Here is a 21,976-nt window from a genome sequence, read left to right as displayed (position 1 = left end):
GCTGTCAAAATCGACAGTAGTAAACAAGTCACGCTGTGCTATTGAAAATTTATTTCAGCGTAGTACCGAGATACGGGAGTGTTTCTTCTGGTTCCATCAAGGATTACATCGTCACATTGAATAAATATCCTTCTTATGTTTAATGTTTTATTACATATAAAAATTATGTAGCTACGACATAAAAACTTCTATGAAAAAATCGCGCTTGACGTAAAACTTAGTTACAAGGGCACGGGTCTTGGAATAATTTGTCGAATCTACGCGGAGCGTGACGCCGGTGATCGATTATGCAACGGACAGAGTCGCCGGGCAATAAAATATGTCACGCTGGCCGATTGTGCAAGCGACGAGCGGCAGCGGAGATCGGATCGAAGGAAATGCCTCATGCCTCCTCGCGAGGGGGTTCAGCCTCGCTCGCTCGGTCGGATGACCGAGAAAGACGAAAAGGGCGCAGCGCAGGGCAGCCGTGGAGGACGAAGATGGAAGACGCGAACCGCGGAAACGTGGGCTTGGCACCTTCGGGGCATGACGACGCACCCATTCGCGTCAGCAGCGCGTATTAACGCGCCCGTGGCGAATGGGCCCGTGTCGTACCTGACTGGAAGTTGCTCGCGCGAAACGTCCCCCATAATCTCTTCCCCTTCTCCCCGGGAAAATTTGCAGTCGTAATTTTCCTCCCAGAGACCTGCGCGTTCCTCGTTGGTAGCCAGATTTTACGTAGATAATTTTACGCAGGTCGAGAAAAATGACTATTTGTATATTTAATCGAGTTACGGGGGTGATTAAATATAAAAACTGAGGGAAAGCATTTTTTTGCCCTTTTTCAAAATCGTCGCAGGATTATGTTATGCAGTACGCGCGCGATCGCAGCTAATCCCCGATTCTCATCCCTCTCTATCGCGTTCGTGTCCGTGACAGCCCAACCCCTGCCGCGTAAGCTTCTTCGATCCCATTATGCAATTAACGTGATATATGTTTTATTGCGCAGCGACAGGTTGCGTAATCGCAAGGTTACAACGCTGACGAGATACAACGTGCGTGTCTGCGTGCGGATCTTTATAATCACCGTCGAGACTTCCACCCCCGTCGGAATCCTTATTTTAGCTGCGCGCACACAGAGATACAGGGGCATGGGGGTTGCTCGAAAGAAAAAAAGAAGTGTTTCGTCACTTTCGGATCTCGCGCGACCGTGTACGCGCGTGTGTGTCCGTTCGCGACTGCCGTGACGCAATGAAAAGTGCGGAGAATAGATGGGTGCGCTCGCGCGACAGAGTCACTCCGCCGCGCCGCCAGCATTGTAACGCTCGGAAGGAAGTCCAACTCGGAAGCGGCGCTATTCATGAATTCAGAGGGGGACCGCGTGTGTGTGCGTGCGTGCTCGTGTACCCCTCCGTACGAGCGTTAATGCGTGCTACAGTTTCGTGTCTGTGCGCGCCGTAGCACACCACTATCCATAAATATCCCGAGTTTGTGCGCTTTCTCTCTCTCCAGAAAAAGAATTGGGGAAAAAAAAAACCGGCACATTTCTCTCTGTGGGATTTTTCGCAAAATCGTCGAGTGCTTGCGCGGTGCTCCACGTCAGCGCATCTAAGTGCCGGAGGGATTCGCGCTACGAGCGTACGAGCGTCGGCCGTATCTTCCGGAGGATGGAACCTGAGAGTTTTGGACCGCTCCGTACGACCGACACACGGACGACACGGCGGTATTGAAATTCTCACTCGTTCGGCCGGGTAAATCGTCCCCACGTGTGTGAGCGATACAAATTCACCTGGATCGACGTGGATATGCGTGCACGAAACACGTGACTCCATCCCGGGTGGGGACGCGAACGCGTTTCGTGGGCGGTTTCGTTGGATCTACTCGTGCGGCTCAGTGCATAATCGCGATTCACGTGCCCTGCAGGTCGCGGGTGTGCCGCTGAATCGCGGCTGGGTTTACGGTTAACATGGGCGTCATCGTCGCCGTCGGAATTCTCGCCTAAATTTAACGCGCTCGTCGTGCGCCTCGTGGACGCGCGCGACGATCCGCGCTCGTCGTCGTCCGTATATTCCGCGCGTATGCGCTCGGTACCGCGTGAGAGACATAAATCGATTCGCGTCTCCGAAGTCTGTCATAAAAATGTGACGTGTCAGGGATGTCGTCGGTTGAAGCGCTGAATAACGTAAATCGTGTTTTGCTGCGATTTATGATTTTTTAAATTCTTTCATTTAATTTCATGTGTTTAAGCAACAATTTAATTTTCGCTATTTTGCGAGTTCTTAATTTTGATTAAATAAAATCTTGCCGAGAGATAATCGCGCTGCAACGTCGAACCATTTCTTTCAGATGACACAAAAGTCGAGCAGAGCTACGCCAATCAAAACGGTGCTCTGAAGAGCTGCCCGAGCGAGCAACGAAGCGACGATAAGAAAGGTAAGAGCCGCTTCGTTATCGGCGAAATATATATTTGGGAATGCTGGGCTGGACCACGCTTATTTCTGCATGATCGCTGAAACACTGTATATACATACGATATCTTCTTTCTTCTTTTCTTCATCAAGCGATTGCGATTGTCTGGAACGATCCATCTTAAAAGCCTGCCGAATTGTCTCGCGTAAAAAGGAAACTCGAATCTAAGAATGGGCAAAGTCGTGCGGTGTGTATTAAAAATTGGCACAGTGAATTTCCTCGAGGATTCCGAATGGAAATATTCGAGGGATATTGAGATCCAGGAATTGTTAAAGAATCGAATCTGTATTTGAACTAAAGGACAATTTTCTATTTCGGTTGACTAAAAAATTTAAAGAAACCATTTTAATTTTATTAGATCTTTCCTATCTTTTCTTTAAGTCGGAATGGAACATTTCGTGCCCAATAGAAATTCGTGGGAGAAATCGAAGCTGTAACTTTTCTGCAAAATGCAGTCCTACGGTAACATCTTTTCGTAATACTTTCGGAAACTTTCAAATCCCGTTGCTCCTCTTCGGGGAATATAGGAAAATTGTAACGAGCCGTCGTCTTTAAGCGTGAAAATAAGGGCGCGTCAAACACACGTACGGGAGGCGCGCAAGAAAAATCCCGAGTCGGGAAACTCGTGGCGGATATTAGGTAGAAACGAACGGGGGTGAAACAGGGAGCGGAGGAGGTCGGGGGAAGTTGTGGTAAAACGACCGCGACGCGATATTTCCGGCGAGAGAATCCTGCGAGAGAAGAGAAAGAAGAAGGGAAGAGAGGAGGACGACTCGCGGAGAACGAGAGAGAGTTTTTCCACAAATTCGCGACATCGTAGGATACCGCGATCTTCCCGATTACGCAACCGACGCGGAGGACTGCGCCGTGATGCCGCAGGGCAACGCGCGCAACCGCAACCGCAACCGCGGCCGCAAGAATCGGAATCGACGGCGACCTCCTCAGCCACCGGCGAACGTCGCGGAATCCTCGCGAAAGGCCGAACAGAGGAAGCCCGAGGAAGAGAATCGCCCGACGACTTCGAGGAACGGGCGCGATAACGACGACGACGACGACGACGATTTAAAGACGAATCTGACCGAAGGCGAGAATCGCGGATGCAGATTCCGGCCGGACGATAAACGCAGAATAGAGAAGATCGAGTTGGAAGAATCTCGTCCCAGGATAATCGAGATCACGACTGTCAGCAGTTTACCTCTGGAGGCGACAATCGGCCATATCGACGGGGTGGGTATCGTGGAGACCGGAAACAACGGGACATTAAAGGAGTCAACAATAGTGACGATATCGGAGCCGGTGGAATCGGTACATTCGTTTTCTAGTTACGCGAAAATCAAACGGTCAGGAGCGAACGAGACTCGATTGGAGATCCGAGAAGTCAACGACAGCGATGCGGAGACCGACTGTGGATCGGCGATCGTCGAATTCGAATCCGATACGGAGAAGGAGTTGATTGGAGGAGAGGACCTCGAGGATCGCGAGATATCCAAGCCGAGGGATCGGATTGGGCAGCAATTCGCGCCGCAGAAACAGTTCTCCAAACTGGAAACGGAATCCCCGACTCTGATGTGGGCCACGGTGATGCCTAAAGATGTGGAGAAGAAGCTGCGAAACTTCATCGAGGACCTTCAACTGCCGAGTTTCTCCGAGGAGGTAACCGAAGACGAGGGGAGGTCTGTCGAGAAAGTCACGCGGGACGTCGTGACGGAAGAGAGCAGATCCTTCGAGAAAACAGTCAGTTCGTCGCGCCGGAAAACGAGGAAGCGCGCGATGTCGGTGTCGCATTACGCCAGCAGCTTTCTGGACATCATACAGGAGGAGGGCGAGAGGCTGTCGGAGGACGAAGCGCAACACATTAGAGATTTCATAAACGAGGAGATCAGCAAGTATCGGCGCGAGGACAGGCATTCCGTCGAGAGGATGACGGATGATGTTGAAGCGAGAAGGGTTGATTCTGAAGAGATTGAACCAGTTGCCGGGTCGGAATGCGATATCAAGATTAAAACTGATACGACGGAGAATGACGCTACGGAGTTACGTTCGCGCGATAAAGTGAACGATTGCGAGGAGATTGAAAACGTTGAGCCCAATTCTGTTGAAGGCGTCGCGGGTCTCGAAACTGAAGTAGCAAAGGACACCAATCCTGCGTCCGAAACGACGGACGAAAAAGTGGATGCGAAAAACATCTTCAACGGTGAATCCTTGGAAATTGCAGCAAACACGACGCAAGGCAGTTTAAAGGACGGTTGTACCGTTGAGAAAATTGAGATTGTGAAAAATGATGCTGCGAAAAACGTTGGTGATGAAAATAATGAAGCGGGGAAGGTAGGAAAAAACGTGACATGTATTGTGACGGTAAGTGATATCAGTGACGCAGATGTAAGTAAAGCGGAAGATACAAAATTTTCGTCCAAAGTCGTGGCACCTGCGGAATCAGAGAACCGCGATGTTCCTCGAAGAGATTCCATCGAGCCGTGCACGATCGTTAATCACGGCGCATCAAGTGCGGACGACGGAGTTGATTCATCCCCGAATTCGTCACCGAGCGAAGTAACCGCGTCGGAAACGAAGCGACCGCCGCCTCTGCCGAGGCGGTCGTCCAGTTTCGGACGCGAGCCTCAGAGACCGCCGACGCCACCTGAAATAGACTATATCTCGAGCGGCGCGAACGCTCGTCAGCCGTCTGCCGCGGCGGCGAACGGGCGCGAACACGGGTCGACGAAATTATCCGCGCGGAAACGTGCGAGTCGCGACCCGACGGACAACGAGCTGCCGCGACGGCCGGAGCTTCCCGGAACTCGTGAGAGCTCTTCCACGTCGGGGATCTGTCGGGCGATTTATAGCGAGGATTTTTCGAGCTCGCGTGACCCAATCTCGACGACCGTTGGCGCTAATGAGATTCGTGGCCGTGTAAATCAGATCAGACGCGCGGATGTCGCTCCGACGATCGGGCACCCCGAAGCTTCGACCGAGAGCGGTCGATTGATCGCGTCATCGGGTATTCGCGACGATGATCTGTCACGCTCGCGCGGCACCGGCACGCACGTCGTCGCGCTGGCAAGCACGACGGGCACGGAAATAACGCGTCGCGAGGAAGGGAAGCCCGCGACTCCCGCAGCACCGACGGCATATGATCAAAACGCGTCGTCGTGCCGGCAGGAGGGCGAAGCCGAGGCGCGAAGATATCCCTCGGGTAACACGAATTCGGAAAGGAGGAATTTTACGGCGAACCGCGAATCACCGAGGTGCGATAAATCAGACATTCATTCGAATTTCTCGATAAGAGACAAGTCAACGATGGGCTCCTCGGGTTCGAAGAGCAAGAAAAAGCCCGAGGGAAAAAATGGGAAGAACGGGAAATCGACATCCGGCTTCCGCCAACGAATAAGTGAAGAACGAATAGTGAAGAGCGAAACGTCAGAGACGAAAATAATCGAACGACATGAGGAGAGCACGAGCTCTAACCAGCGCGATGGTCTTCGTAATTCGAAATATTCGACGTGGGAGTCGAAGCGCGAAGAGAGGCGCGAGGAGAAGCACGAGGAAGAAGCGCGCAGCTCATCCAGAGAGAGCGACGCGAGGAATTCGTCGTTCGACGACGAGGCGAGCTTTCAAAGAACGAGCGGAAATCCCTCGCCCGAGGGCGAGCCGGGCGACGTTCAAGGACACGACTCGTCCAGCAGTACCACGTCCTTGAGTACGATAAAGCATCGTCCGCTGGAAACGTCGTTGATCGATATCAGCGCGATCGTCCGCGAAACGAAGGAGGAGAACTCGAAGGACGAGGTAGAAGAATCTCTGAAGCGAAAACTCACCTTGCTGAAGAGCGCGGGAGGATCCACAAATGAAACGACATCGGGTGAGAGTTCGGAATCGCCGCAGCCGGTTCCATACTCGCCCGTGGAGGATCTTTACCATGAGCCACTGAACGAAGAGGCAACCTCCGTGAAAACTTTCGAGAAAGCTACGAAAGACGTGTCGCGACGACCGCCTTCTCTCAGCGAGCTCTGCGTCGAGAGGATTTTGTCGATGCCGTATGGACCGCAGGTGATAGGCGAGATCACTACGCCCAAGTTCAACATCTTCGAGAGTATACGGACTCTGCAGAGGTTTGTGAGTGACACGCCGACGAGCGCGCGTCGGCGCGATAACGCCCGACTAAACTCGATGCATGGAGTGAGTGATCGACGGCACGGACTAACGAAAACGCCGGACGAGAGCGAGCAGCCTCGTCTTAACGACATTGCGAATGCTGTTTTAGACCAGGCCAAGTTGCCGAAGAGCGTTAATATTGAGTTATCAGAGTCGGAGGGTAGGATGGAAAACCGGGAGCCGCCACGATGGCGTGCGCTTACCACAACGGAGGACCCCAGGGTTCTGGTTTGCCTGTCGCCGTCGCAACAGGCCACGCAGGTGCGCACAAGTGCCGACACCCTGCTGGACCTTCACCGAAAGTTCCTAAACCGGTACAGTTATCGCGAGGAGCAGCCACATCACGTTCCTCTGCCGCAGTATCGGGTGGAAATCCGTCCGGTCAAAGAGAACGACGACGCAGCTGCGAAAACGCCCAAGCCGGTCACTCGAGCGATTCATCGAGACCCCACGATCGAGAGTTCCAGCAGCAGGCTGCTGGAGATTATCAAGGAGGAGCGAAACGGTCCTCGAAATGGTACACTTGCGGATCAGCAGACGAAACCGATAACCGATGACGCCACGGTTGATTTTATCGGGCGCGACGGGGGTCAGGAATGTTTCAAGGCTGAGCCTCGGCCGAACGACTGGTCGAATCTAGCCAAACACGATCGCCGAAGCGCCGTCACCGCGAACGAGCTATTCCTGGCGGCGACGAGGGGCGAGGATGGCGAATCGAGCGACGATAAGCGAAACGGTCACGTGGCTCGACCCGATCGGCTTAAGATTGCGACATGTTCCACCACCCAGGCTGGACATCGACTGTCGGCGAACAGCGATGCGGCGATAACGCGCGATTCGGAGAGGTCGTTCGCGAGTAACATTAAGTGCCCGTTCGTGTTGAACGGTACTGTTGCCGATCAATCGATGGACGCCGACAAGCGGACTCCGCTTCTCAGGAGGGCAGTCGATCCCGGAAAGCACGTGAATCCGGCGTTGATCGACGACAGACTCGAGGTACCACCGTTGCCGAAGCGCACAGTCACGGTCGATAGGTCGTGCATCGATACAACGAGCATCTTCGATCAGAATCCGCCGAGGAGTCGTTTGGAGCCGCGAAGAGGTCACCATGAAGTGGAGAAACTGAAACAAGTGGCCGCTGTGGAGATTATGGATAAACTGAAAGAGTTGCAGGCGGAAACGTCGCGGCGCCTCGACGGCAACAGGAGGAGCTCTTTACCTCAAGAATACTTTGCTCAGCAACTGAGGTACGTCGAGCTGTTGGAAGACCAGCTGAAGAACGTGTTACTGGCGGAAGAAGAGGAGAGAAAGGCCTTCGAGGAATTCCAGACGCATTTTCATCGAACGAAACAGCACGACGAAGCGAGGAGATCGTCTCTCGCTGATATCCCCGAAGAAACCTCGAGAAAAACAAGCGTAAATCTCGAGCGCGAACGTAAAATTCCGATCGACGTTCGTGGGATGACAGACGGAAAATGTGCGGAAGATGAGCGAATGGAAGCCCGTGGTCTCGAGGAGAAACGCTCGAAAGAGATCTGTCGAAGCGAGCCGGGAATTCAGAAAGAATCTTGGCAGGAGAAATCGCGGAATGTAGAAAAAAATCGTACAGAAACGATCGATAAAGTTGGGAATCGGCAGTTCTTAAAAAAAATATGTCACGAGAACGGACACCATGAAGAGGAATCCTCGGAGAGTATCGAGCACGAGGAACGCCACGTGATCACGCAGAGGGGAAACTTGGGGAGAACGGCGGAGAATGGAACGTTTAAGTCTCGCGAGGGCGAAGTTAACGAACGTTGCGCGGAAACGCGATCGATAAGGACACCGAGGAACGATTCCGAGGTGTTCGCCGAGAAGACGACTCAGCGTAAGAATGTCGAGACGAAGAGACCGACGACGTTGGCAACGAACGGGGAGGCATTTCGCCAACGGATGTACGACGAGTACGTGCACAAAGTGTTGGAGCGGCAGGAGCGAAAGAGCCACAAGGTCGTGAAGATCAGCACGCACGAGGACATCAAGCGCAAGGCGGACGGTGACATGAGCGCGATGGCGAAGGAGTTCATCGAGAAGGCGCGCAGCCGACTAAACAAATTTGGGATCAATCTCGACGAGAGCGGGACGGAGCACGAGGACGAGGAGGGCGACGCCCTGATCAACGCGAAATTCCTGATCGACGGCAAGGAGCTCCAGGACGTCCGGAAGCTGCCGAAACACCTGCGGGAGTTCCTGAAGATCTCCACGATGAGCGACGACGAGGGCGGTGAGTTACGGCGAATGGAATGGACGATGGATTTTGCTGTGTTGCTCGTCGTGTTGCGATGATGATTGGTGCCGATTGGTGACTGCTGAGAGACAGAGTGTCCCGTCCGGAAGTCGAACGATCCGTCCTGGACTCTCGGTGTCTCGCGAAGGGACACCCCTTTAACAACCACTAACGTAACCCGCGCATCTTGTCCGACGTCCGTAGATGCCTTAATGTTTGCCGTCACTAACGTTCTTGATGATACTATGCTAATTCTCTCTATACTGTCCGCCTGGTTGCCAACAATACGAAGACCGTTGGACAAAAAACGCGGCAAGGATGAATAATTAATCTTCAGTTAATATTTACCCGACAATGTTCCTTTTAGAAACTCGCGTTCTAATAAACGTGACTTGAAGAGACTGAAAGCGGCGATAATAAAATTCCGCAATATGAAGTTTCGCGTAATAAAAGCGACCGGCGACATTCGTTTTGTTTCAACTGATTGAAATAATTGAAATATTTTTTGAATATTGCAAATTCTCGTCTTTATATCCGTGCAATAAAATCGAGCTGTAAAATTTGCAATATCGCGGCGCTTGATTAAAATGGTTGAGATTTAGCAAAAAAAATTAGGGATTTCTCCGGTCATCGCTCTCGTCGGATCGCCTGAGCTATCGCGGCGTAAGCGCGAACTTTCTCAATATGAGAGACAGGCCTGGTAAGGTCGAAACGAAAATCTCATTACTGTCTCGAGTACTGTTTTCTTACACGGCTCCGAAGGCGAGATTAGTTCTCGGCGATAAAGCAAAAGCGCGTCGAACGGCGCGGAGATCTATTCACGTTGGTGCAATGCAGGTCGTGCAGCATCATAATCGCGCGGTCCAGATTGCTTCAATTCCGTAATCCGATTAATATCTCGGTCTCCAGCAACGGCGCGCGATCAGTCTTAAATTGTATAAATAATAAATCTCATTGTGTATCGTGAAACGGGCGAGTTAACGCGATGTTATAACGAATATACATGGCATGTTTACGCGCCTTCCTCTCATTGCCGGCTTTGCCCGTAATATCGGGTGCGCGAAGCGGGATTTAATATTCCGCGACGTAAATCCGGCACGCGATCGACACGCGCGCAATGAGCGCTGCTCGTATATTTTGGCATTTATTCCGAGACGGCGATCGATTCATCAAAGCGACGCTATGGAAAATTATTGCGTTAACATTCGCTTTGGGCGCTGCGACAGCAGCGTCGCGGATAATGAACCGCGACAGTTTACGATAACGAATATCACGCGGAGGTACAGAGAGGCTATCAAATTGCGTCATGTCGTTTACGCATCGGCTCCCTGGAGCCGATTAGTCGCGGAATGCTTAATCCCGTGCCGGAGTAATTCGAAGAGATCTCTCTTTTCTCGAGGAGTAGTGAAAATCACAATGCAATTTACTGTCTTTCAACCTCCCGCAAAATATTCTATTCGGCACGATGTTTTTTCTAAACGTCTATCGCTGTAACGTGATCATTTAGATGATGCCACGTCTGATGATGGAAGAGTACTGGCCTGCGGTTTACTCTTTCGCTCTTTTCTTCGTCCCGCGATCGTCGGGCCGCGACGTTCGTGCGTGATTCATTGGAGGAGATGAGAATCTAAATATAAGACACACCGCGAGACGAAAAATAGGCCAGTCGCTCGTAGGACGCGTTCGCCATTTCGGCCAACGCGCGTCGAAACCACCGTCTTGTTTTCAGCTATTTTGAATCACTCGCGCGACGTGGCCTACTGGCCCGCTCGTTCGCATGGCACATCCTGAGATCGCTTTCGTGGTGACCAAGGATTTTTGCCCGCTAAGATGTCCAATATATGTACCTATGTGCTCTAGCCATGATTAAAAAGCGGTCGATAGCGATATTTCGGAGCTCGTCGAAGTAATCAATGAATAATCTAACAAAGTTCTCTCTAAATATTTGAAAGCGAGTATTTTCGAATTACTTTTTTTTTTAAGAGCTTCAAGAGTTTTTAATTTGTTAAAAGCTTTTATCGCGATAGTATAACTAGCATAAATGACAATCTCCCATTTATTTCGATAATGAAGCTGGATTCATGTTCACATTCATCTAATATCGCTTTTTCACCGTATGCCGTTGCACGCTCGCTTTTTTAATCTTTCAGATCATAGATCACTCGTTTGTTGACAATATACTCGTATAACACGCGTTATGAATATATTGCATGAACGCATGTTATACTCAAACATTTTAATGCCAATCAATGTTGTTGCAACGAGAAGAAAAATACATGGGAAACGGTCTCGATGTTTGTCATAAAGTCATTTGTCCGGGTGCAACAATGTTAATTTTTATTGACGCATCGCCAAGCGCGTGTGAACACGGCTCGCTCGTCTATTACTATTAACTCACCGCCGTTATTTGTATTTCGTAAGTCTCGTGAACCTTTCGACGCGGTTACCGAAGCGTCCGTTTATTTTCTATTCTAACTTTAGCACGAAAGTTTAGCCACAGCGTGCGTTTCGTCGGGGCTAAATGTGCGAATTTAGGCATCCGCCTGCGGATACAAGTTATTTGTATTCGCAGTGCCAATTGATACATCAATTCTTTTTTTACGAACGATGACGAACATTCAAAAATCTCGCACCCAAGAATTCCTTTATCGTCCCGGCTTGCGACTTGCTAACGAACTCACCACGGCGCGCTGCCCGAAATTAATTTGCCGCATCTGGCTTTTTTTTTTTTCATTTTGGTGGATATGGGCATGCTTTTTTAATCAAAGAGAGCGGCTGCGATGCCATTGCGAAAGGAGGAAACAGGAATGAGAGCGATTTGCTGCACGAGATCGACAAAGCTTTGAAAATCGGCCAGGGGTTTCTACTTGGGCAAGGTGCGTTCGCAATTTTGCTTATAATCATTGACAGCATGCGTTACACAGTAAAAGAGAATGCTTTGCAACAAAGATTAATACCGAAAGATTGAGATATTCCGAATGAACCATAGAATTATATGAAGTTTTGAACGTCGTTCATTTTAACGCCACTTCGTTTTAACGTCGACGGTGGAAGATTGAGAAAAACTCAGATATTCATCTTTCAAGCGCGAACGTATATACACACGTATATAGCTCGACTGGTTGGCGGTGGGCTCGCGATTTCGTATAGGGCAGCCTCGAACGACGTCGTCGTCATCGACGTCGGCGTAGTGAGCGTCGCGCGCGGCGTGGCGTCGAGCCTCGTCGGCGTCGCGACGCCTCAGTCGACTGGCACCTACCGTGCTACTTTCCCGTGCCTCGAGAGGAGTGTCCCGTCGAGATACGCGGTGCCGCGTCGAAATAAAAAAAAAAAAGGGTCATTGAGATCGTGAAAGTGACGATGTTGGAGAAAAGTGAGTGATCGTTTCGGGAGAGTTGATGCATTATCGAGGGGTAACGAGGGGCGAAGGCGCGATAGGTGTTCGTGAATTTCTTCAACAGGTAGTTCCGCGATCGCGGAGAAAACTCGGAACTCGCGTCCTTTCGAAGGAAATCCTCAGAAAAGAATTACGAGCGTTTCTTGAATTATCGTATTGCGAATCGACGAGGAAATTCGAGGGAAAAATATGAGGATGTCCAATTGGCAAAGATAAATAAAAATCTACCGACGTGAGAGGAATTGACATAATTTTAAGATATTGAAGAGACATCACAAAGAAGTGGAATGATTCGGCAAACCCTTTCGATGCTCGTAAATTATACCATCAGTTTTAGAAATGCATCATGACGCTGATACGCTTTTAGTCTGCTGTGGAATAAGGCAATCCAACTTGGCTTTATTCTTCTTCCTTGCGCTCGTTTCGCGGCAGTCCATCAAGATCGCTTTTATATTAATGAATCGCGGTTTCATCGTGAAAGTAACTTTGAAGAGCTCTTCAGGCGGTATTGGACGCGCGGCGCGGCGGTGTAATATAAGCGACTCGCGTCGCGCAGTGTTGACCCACGATAAGCATCAAGATATTCCACGTTGATAGACGATGGTCTAGGTTGGAAAAACTCTCTCACGGAGACGTACGAATTAATTATTGAATCATGAGACGCTTAAAAAAAGATCCGTTCATAAATGCGTCGTTAAAATAAATGCGATTTTTGAAACGGCGAGAACCCGAGAGAAACATTTTGCCTGACAAAACGTTATTTAATGCTTTCAGAGAACGTTATGTTTGCCCCCACGTTTAAAGCTTCGTCGGCGAAACCAGGTAAACCTGCTGCGAGGAATGTGTGAGAAAACTAACAGAATAATTTCGTTGTCGTGCATCTTGCATAATGACTGAAGATGCAATCTGAAATTATTAATATCCAACGTTGTTCTCGAATAACGACTACGAGAATTTATCTGTCCATTAACGTTTTTAATAAAATTTTCGGTAATTAATTAACTTTTCGAATATTGACCCGAATGTAAGCGGATGATGAACGATGCGATAAGAGAAATGGAATTGCCATCCAGGAGAGTGTATCTCCATTACGTTAACCAACGCCCGTTTCTCCGAAGACGTAATAAAATTAATTGCGTATAGGATGTGGGTCGCATTGTGTATAGGGGCCACGTATGTGTTCTTAGCAGCGAGGTCGTAATTAAGTTTTCGCCGCACGTACGCGTGTGCGTGTCTCTGTGAATGTATTTTCGCGAGTAGCAATCTCGTATATTAGTAATACGTATTAGTAATCCCATTCGGTAATTTGTCCAGGGAGGAAGGCGCGCGTTAATTTCGGTTACCTGAGAACGTCATCCTTATGGTATTGGATGTTTCGACTAATTACCCATCGCTGCTCTTGGCTGTTAGCTGCGAATAGGCGTGTGCATGTCGGTACACGATCCAAAAAACGATGGCAATTCGATGTTTTTGACGTTTCGAACGCTGGATGCAGCTGGCGTCGCGACAGCGTTGATTAATCGCACGTACGTTGCAATTAGCGAGAATGTATAGATACTGTCGTAAATTAACGCGTGTAACATCAATTATTATATTCCCGTATAGAGAAATATGTGTTATCTAAACAGTCGCGAGTGTTAGGAGGCGCGTTTCGCCGCTCTTGAATCGAACTGAAAGCCGATCTATATTTCTCACGGTTCCTCTGCCTCTATCCGTTCTCGGACCTTTCGGCCGATTTGACATACGTCGAACTCGCGCGTAATGTCTCGGCGTTGACGTGTCGTGCGCAGAAAACGCGTCGCTCGCGGCATTGTGTTCAGGTTGCGCTCTCGGCCAATTGCAATTATGCGTATCTCATAATGCCTAACGCCGCCCACGCGCGCTTCTAATTTTACCCGCGTCCCAAATGAACCCGCACCCCTGATTTCCTGCTGCCGCGCGCGACCGCGAGAGATACGGCCTCTGCAAATTGGCCGAGAGGTTCAATTCCGACGAGCATATGTGCCTGACTCATCGTGGCGACGATATATCTTTATCGCGTTGTAACGCTGCCGCTTCCCCATCTGACATTCGAGCGAAGTCACCCGTCAATAGGTTCGTTTATGTCACCGACGTTGCGACATAGCGCTCGTTCTTATTTCGACCGTGGTTAACGAGTTAATAAAACCTTTGTTAAGCGCGGCCGTTAAAAAAGATTGCTCTGACGTTGGAAACGGTGTGCAAGCTTGTAAAAATATTCCTCCCGCGCAGCTCTATTTTTTCCCCGGATTCTCTACGCTACGTGAATATACGTGATACGGTTTATTGTATACGTTGCGAAAGGTTTAATAGATCGTCTGCGTCAAAGAACCACTTTTAAACGAGCCGAATTAGTATAGTGGGCGGTGACGTAGCACAAAATGCAGGAAGTAGCCGGGAAAAAGACGATATCCCTTATGTAATGCGCCCCCGTGTGCCAAGATTAGCATCGCGCCCGTATACATTTCATATATTAGCTTTAGCGCCAATCTACCAAATCCGCGTAGCGCAGCTGTTGCAGGAGCAAAGACCTCTTTTGGCGATCCTTCTTCAATTAGCTCCTGTATCGGGGTCACCGATAAATCTAATTATAAAGCGGTAAATTTAAAAATGATAGAAGCTGGGTTCATTTATGGGAAGAGTAATCGATCGGCTTGGCCTTTTTTTTAGCAAGACCGTTGTTGTTCCATCCGACGTTAACCACCTTTGCCTGAGTATTGATTAACAAATCATCGTCTCATGGGCACGCCGTGTCGATTACATTCTTAAGAGTGAATTTTCGTTGCCAGGCGTTTGGTCGCCAGGACAAACGCCAGCTGGAAAGGCACCGAGTCCCGAACGTACCAAAGAACCACAGAAGAGCGAGCCGATCCCGCCGGTTTGGACCCCCGCCAGCGCCGGCGCGAGCCCCGTCGCCGAGAGGAAGGAATTTCGTCCCGTGCCGTTCGAGAGTCCTGTACTGAGCCGGAAGAGGCAGCCAAAGGAAGAGGTACGTCAGTCAATTACGCCGAGACGCCATCGCGCCAGCTAATTAAGAAACTAAACTCGCGATTGTTTAAAGCGTTGAGTTCGGCGAGCGAACTTGAAGTAAAATCCAATCCAGACAATTCCTTAAAAAATGAACGCAATAGCAAAAAATTCCCTTTGCGAAGGAAAGAACAGACATGCGTGGTCGCTTTGTCCAAACCGGTTTTTTTTTCCCCCAATTTCTTGCACCAACGGTCGAGAAATTGAGTGGCAAAGTTCAAGGGTACGCATTCTCACGCAAAACTCTGTTCAAGGCGCCTCCGCCCTGGAAAGGCGAGCAGGAAAGGAAGGAGAGCGGCATCTCGCGAATCGTGAATTCACATTCGGCACCCTCCCAGGGATTAAACGCGCTCGCGTCCACGCCGCGATTGCCACGTGCCCAGAATCCGACCATCACGTTGCTGCAGAAAGCACGAGGTCAGCACCCATTACGAGAATCCCTCTGCTCCGCTAAAGACTTGCGGAATTACAATTTCCTCTATCGTTGGCTAAATCGTCGTTGCGATTTTATTGTAGAGGGACAATTGCCGAAAGGGGCGGCTTACTTGGAGGAGAGCGTGTCCGATAATCGGCCGTTGAGCGACGAGAGAACGCTGATCTCTCCAGGAGAGATAAGTAAGTATCGATCGGCTGTAAGTTAAATAATCGAACGTTATTACAATATGATTATTATACATGGTTGGATAAAATTTTATATACGAGAGAGCCGCCCAATTTATACGTACACCGATTTTCGAAAGTCCGTATCTGTTCCTTATCACTAACGTTCGCTAACTAGCTGTGTCTAATTACGTATGTGTCAATCTACTCTCTCACTGCGTATACGCGAGTGCTAATGATTTATTGTGAAATTGAATCGTTCAGTCTACACGGTGAAGAAAGAATACGAGAGTGAGCCGGAAACTGAGCATGAACCGCCGAAGAAGATGGCCGATCTAGGCCCTCGAAAATTCGAGGGGATCGGCCCGGTCACTAAGGAGGGTATCCCTCTCGTGTTGAGATCGGTAGGTCGCTAATTATTAAGTAAATCAAAAGTACAAACCTTCTAATTGGTATACGATGAACGCTCGACGAGCAGTCGTGTGTGGGAAGAAATGATTTATATCGCGCTATAGACGAGTGGTGGTTTTACGTCGCGGCGTGCGATGCGTTTCTCTCAATACTTTCTCGATAAATTATTTTAGGAAATCAAGGAAAGCAATCAAGCAAAATGGTACAAGAGAATGTACGACTCGTTGCACCGCGCGGATAGGAACGGTAAGTTCTGCAATTACGGGCGGTTATTAGACGGTGTTTTACGCGAGAGATATAAACGATCGCCCGCATATTTTTGTTGTGCATACAGTACCAAACAATATCGTTATTTGCGGGGTAAATTAGAATTTTAATTAATATCGAAATAATAACATTTTGTGGGCAGTTCACCGTCGCATAATTCCACGATTTTGCTTCCAGATGACTACGTAACCATAAAATACAAATCAAGAAGAGGTGAATATGCAACTTCCGCGCATGACTGCTGCGGTGGTCGCGAATTGCGACACATTTGCTACTAATATTACGCTGTGCGTGGGTGCGATGCGTAACGCAGTCGCTCTAGCTGCGACTTTGTGTAACAGCGCAGCGTAACTAATATCTGTAAAGTAAAAACGCGGCGGAGAGATAATCTCCGATTGTGGCAAAAACGTATATATCGCCGCAAGATATGCTGTTTTCCATAGAACGGCAGCTGGCCTTCTGCGTAATGCAATATAACAATTGTCGCTGTACATATATTCGCCGCTTAACAGCTGCGCTAGTCGAGCGTGAAAAAATAATAATAAACAATTTCCGACAGATACATAGATGACTACCTTGCGCCTCTACCTTATCTAACATCCGGCTGATAATTAACACTCGCCTCTCCCTGGCAGGACTCGTCCTCCCGTAGATTAACATCGTGGTTGATTCGATTAATCGTTTACCATTAATGTGTGTTTCAACTTATGAGAGATTGCTCGGTTCGCCCGAATTGGACGTCTTAGAATTTGGAGAATCCCCGCGGAGGTACGAGCCTCTCTCATCGAATATATCAAGCCAAGTCGGAGCAACTTCTCGAGCTGGCGTGAATTCTTCGCTGTCGCGAGGGAACTTCTCGAGTTGATTTGAAGTTCTCGCGTCCGATCTTTCGCGAGCTCCCCGTCTTTAGATTGTTTCATCGCGCCAAGTCGATCTTCTCGCGACAAAAATTTAATCCAAACTTCATTTGCTTAGGAAAGATCGATTAAAATTTAATTGCAAACTGGGATTACATCTTAATCTCGATGCCGAAGATCTCTCGATGATTAATTCTCAAATAACGTGTATACTAATGTTACGTAACGCGGTATACGTGTGTATGTGTTTATGCGTGTGCATATATGTGTTTGCGTAATGTGATATTTCTATTGTAACGTCATAGGAACTAAACCAGAGGTAAACACCGAATTGTTTGCGCTGTTAATTGAACGTTATTTGGTTACCAGTAGATTTTTTGCTGCAACCAAACGGAAGCCCCGAATAGGGACCGGCTGAAAACAAAAGGTGAAAAATGAAACACTCTTGTTTCAGGAGGGAGATATGGATACGGAAGCGGCAGCGGATATTTGAGTGAACCGGAACCGCGCGCATACTCGGATCGATCCGTTACTCTCGATAGCCGCCGACGGCTGCGCAACAAGGAAAATGACTTCACCACGGCGACTATGCCCAGAAAGTAAGCGAGAATTCGGAAAGTTTCCCCGCTTTTTTTTCCAAGCTGCTCGCAAGAATGCTTCGGATCGTTTAAATTTTCTCCGCGTGTCCTCTTCTCATCGATTTTCATCTTTCAATCAATTTTTATCGTTCGAGAACGGATCGTTTCTCAGTAATTGGAATCTAAAACATAAAACTCTTTAAAGATTTATACGATAATGGGCAATTTACATTCTGCTATAGGAATGGGGCGCTGAAATACTCGACAGAGATTTATAAAAATCAGCCTGGCCGCATCGAGGACTATGAACCAGGGCACTCGTCGATCGCCGAGAAGGAAGCTAAAGAGGTACGGCCACCTTTATCGTTCGTAACTCGAGAGTAGACAGACCTGCCTGTACTACAAATTAATGCGCACTCTCCCATAACATCGGAAGATTCGGTCATACGACACCGTGTAGAAATTATTAGCTCGTCCGAAGAGTAACGATTGACGGGACAATCGAATCTTCTAACGACGGGATCGTTTCGCACCGATAGCCCCCGTTAAGTAATTTTAATTAAGTATAATAACGTAACGTAGAAGTATACATATATATTATGTACGTATAATGTGCTCCGTATGTGGATTTCCGTGTTAGATATAAATGAAGAGGGCAAAGTTTAGTTGGTCACACGGTTGACACTAAAGTTGGGGTGCGCGCCGAACGCGAACTTAAGATTGGCCATTCATCCCTCCGTCGGGGTATCATGTAGCGTTCTACATCGTGAAATTGATCGAACGTGCGGTACATCACTTTGTATCGCGCGACATCGAGCCATATTTCGCGCGAGCGTGGCAGACGGGGTAGTAGAAATTCGCGTAGACATCTCTCTACCCTTTTTTTTTTATTTTCTTATCGCGACGAATGCGGCGCGGCGCGACCGCGATTTCTACGAAAGATTCCCAAGATTACCTGGAACACACACCTGGAACATGATCGTTTGAAATGGCTTTGCTTCTAGCCGACTTACGACGCGCGGACGAGAAGGAAGGTAATCACGCCAATCCGAACGTGTTAAATAAAACGAATTGCTTTTGCCGGCCAACTTATACGTTTCCTCCGTTTATTGAGAGCTTTTCTGTTTGGCGATCACGAAAGTTAATTGCGATTGCGAGCTCTTGCTCTCTGTCGCCGCCCTTGTTGGTGGTTATTGCGTTTCTTTAACACACACGTACACACAGCGCAGACACAGTTCTCAGTATACAACAAGCACGCACGTGTATTCAGAGCGCGCAGAGTCCCTCGAGAGAGCAAGTATACTATAATGGAGATTACATGCATAAATTTTTATTATCTCTCGAGTGGAGAGAATCGCATCCTTCGGGGTACCCTGTGGCTCCACGTAGTACAACCCCGTTGATTTTCACACAGCTTTTGTAGCGCTGCTTGTAGTTGATCCTAATATGTTTAAATATCATGCCGACCTCCATCTAAAATCGAGACACGGCTTTATCAAACTTGTTTGTGTAATAATTCAATTATATTTAATTTAATGTGTAATTATACGATATATTTGACCATAATTATATAATTGATGGTTTATGTTAGAGAAATTCGTAGCTTCTCTCTTTAACATATTTATTTAGCGTTAGGTCATCCAGCGTTTCCTCCTATTTTAGATGGAAAATGGCGAGAATATCCGGATAGTATTCGATTATCCCCTTTTTATTTGAATCCAAATGTTTCAGTAACCCCTTCTAGATAGCGCATAGTATAACACTGTGTTTAATTCTGTGATTCTAGTGGTGGGACGAGGTCATGGACATATTTGACGGGGTACGCCATTTTTATATTAATGCATAGTTAAATAAGAATTTTCTCCGTCTCTTTATTCCTTCTATTCTCTCCTCGTTCTATTGGTACTTTCTCTCTCTCCTCCGCGTAGATGGTAAGATTCAATTAAAATTAATATTTTCCATTACTTCGGAATTAACCTAGTAGCTCATCGCCTTGAGGGATCTTGTAGAATTACCATGTTGCCACAATCTTTTTTTTTTCTCGTAGAATTTTGTCGTAAAATTAAAACTACGAATAAGAAGATGCGCCGTCGCGGTCTCTAGAATGAATTTCAAATCAATTTCGCTCACACGAGCAATCGCGCGTTGCCAATTTTAATGTGGTTATTGCGTTTCAAGATATGTATTTCCGATCTAATTTTTGTGGTGCACCGTTTGTAAAGTTAGGCTTCTCGCCTCCTGATAATCGATATCCTTGCACCCTGGGTGTGCATGCAATCTCCCTCCCACATGGGGATTTCCCCGACATTGTTTAAAGCACTAAGTAGATCTTTCGATAATGATAACTATAAATTGAAGGATTTATACGGTGAAACATTACCGGGTGCAAAGGGTTTACATATCGCGATGGACACGCGCGTCGCGTATACCCATGTATTAACTCATGCACGGTATGTCGTTTTACCGATTGCACACCTAACGCCTTCCGTCTTGAACCCCCGTCCTGCGAATCGCCGAATCGTCCGGATCCCGATCATCATCGTCCGGTCTGGACGACTGTGACCGATGTCCCCGATCGTGTGTGTGCGTGTGCGTGCTCGTCGATGTTTTGCGTGTCGTCCCCGCTCGTATGCCATCCCACACCGTTATCCATCCCCTTCCGACGACGATGACAACGACGACGACGACGACGACGACGATGACGACCATGGGTGACAGTGGCTGAACGAAAACGGACATCCTCAGCACGCTAGGATGGAGTCTCTGGGCGGTGGCGTCCGGCAGTCCCGCGTCCTCAGCCTCTCCTATCGGCCGGAGGACAGTGTAAGGATACCGACGATCAGCAGCACGAAAAGTTCTGAATTCGTCGGCGGCACGAGGCGGGCGCGTCCGGTGGCGCCGGAAGGCACGACCGATCGGTCGATCGATCTATCCTGCAGGCCGCGTACGCATCGGTCCAGAACCCCGGTCCAAGACCAGTCCAAGTCGTCCTTGATCCCATCGATCGAGTCTACCGATCGGCCGAGCGATCGTCCAACCGCCGTCGGCGATGTTATCGGGGACGGTCGCATCATCCGACCCCTAGAACGCGCCTCCGCCGCCGCTGACCCCTGCTATTGGCATGCCGCCGGCATGCTGGATGGAAGATCCAAGAGCTTCGTGTTGCCGGATCGTTGCCCGGCACGCCGATCGCATCCGGTCGGGATCGAGCGATTGGCGGCATCGCCGCTTCCATCTGTCGCCGCGATCGTGCCGTGCTCGGCCGGCAGCAACAGCATCCAGCAACAACGGCAGCAGCATCATCGTCATCATCATCATGGGCACCATCATTATCATCACGAGCATCAACATCATCATCAACAGTCCCACCATCAAGACCAAGAACAGCAGCAGCGACCGCCGCTCTCTTCTTCTTCTACTTCTTCTTCTTTTTCCAGCACCGATCATATCATGCTACCACCATCACCGACAACACCCTCCGTTATCACCACGCAAGCCGTTTCACGGGTTAGAACGGCTGCCACATCGTCGACAAGTAGAGTGCACGATGACGTTGTCCTCTATCTGTCTATAGATATCTGTCTGCTGTCTATCTCTATCTCTATCTCTATGGCTATCGAGTCGTCTCTCCCTCACTTTCTTCTGTGCATCTTTGTCATGATTCTGTATCTCTCTCTTTATCCTTCACATGCCTGTTCTACACATCTCTATCTGTATCATTATACACAATACTCTTAATGAGAAGAAGTTAGAGCCGCGTTTTTAGCGCTTTTTCTGTACACATCGCGAAACTCCAAAGCCATTGGAAAATATTCTTTTGATACACCACTCGATGCGGCATGAGCGAAATATTTTGTCACAGAAGCGAAATACTAATCAATGAGCGATATCATTTATTTTTTATTCTTATGAATCAATAATTCGTACGTTAATGACATCATTTTTTACAAAATCG

At 48.6% G+C, this 21,976-nt stretch overlaps 1 protein-coding gene across 1 annotated transcript in view; it reads left to right on the top strand.

The window, feature by feature from the left end:
• The window catches only part of Cap (Cbl-associated protein), a 75,785-nt gene that overhangs the window by 31,019 nt on the left and 22,790 nt on the right, over positions 1–21,976 (top strand). The window contains exons 6-19 of the mRNA XM_077423219.1: positions 2,326–2,412; positions 3,269–8,867; positions 11,639–11,742; positions 13,038–13,085; positions 15,071–15,270; positions 15,563–15,725; positions 15,825–15,923; positions 16,173–16,312; positions 16,493–16,565; positions 16,764–16,799; positions 17,898–18,042; positions 18,264–18,369; positions 19,808–19,840; positions 20,740–20,844. Coding sequence (XP_077279345.1) covers positions 2,326–2,412; positions 3,269–8,867; positions 11,639–11,742; positions 13,038–13,085; positions 15,071–15,270; positions 15,563–15,725; positions 15,825–15,923; positions 16,173–16,312; positions 16,493–16,565; positions 16,764–16,799; positions 17,898–18,042; positions 18,264–18,369; positions 19,808–19,840; positions 20,740–20,844 — 6,938 coding nt within the window. The remainder of the gene's footprint in view (positions 1–2,325; positions 2,413–3,268; positions 8,868–11,638; positions 11,743–13,037; positions 13,086–15,070; positions 15,271–15,562; positions 15,726–15,824; positions 15,924–16,172; positions 16,313–16,492; positions 16,566–16,763; positions 16,800–17,897; positions 18,043–18,263; positions 18,370–19,807; positions 19,841–20,739; positions 20,845–21,976) is intronic.

Source organism: Temnothorax americanus, unplaced genomic scaffold (assembly GCF_048541705.1).
Source record: "Temnothorax americanus isolate GAGA-0224 unplaced genomic scaffold, ASM4854170v1 Scaffold11, whole genome shotgun sequence".
Lineage (NCBI taxonomy): Eukaryota > Metazoa > Arthropoda > Insecta > Hymenoptera > Formicidae > Temnothorax > Temnothorax americanus.
The sequence above is the reverse complement of the archived record's forward strand: the minus strand, read 5'-3'. Positions and strand labels throughout refer to the sequence as shown.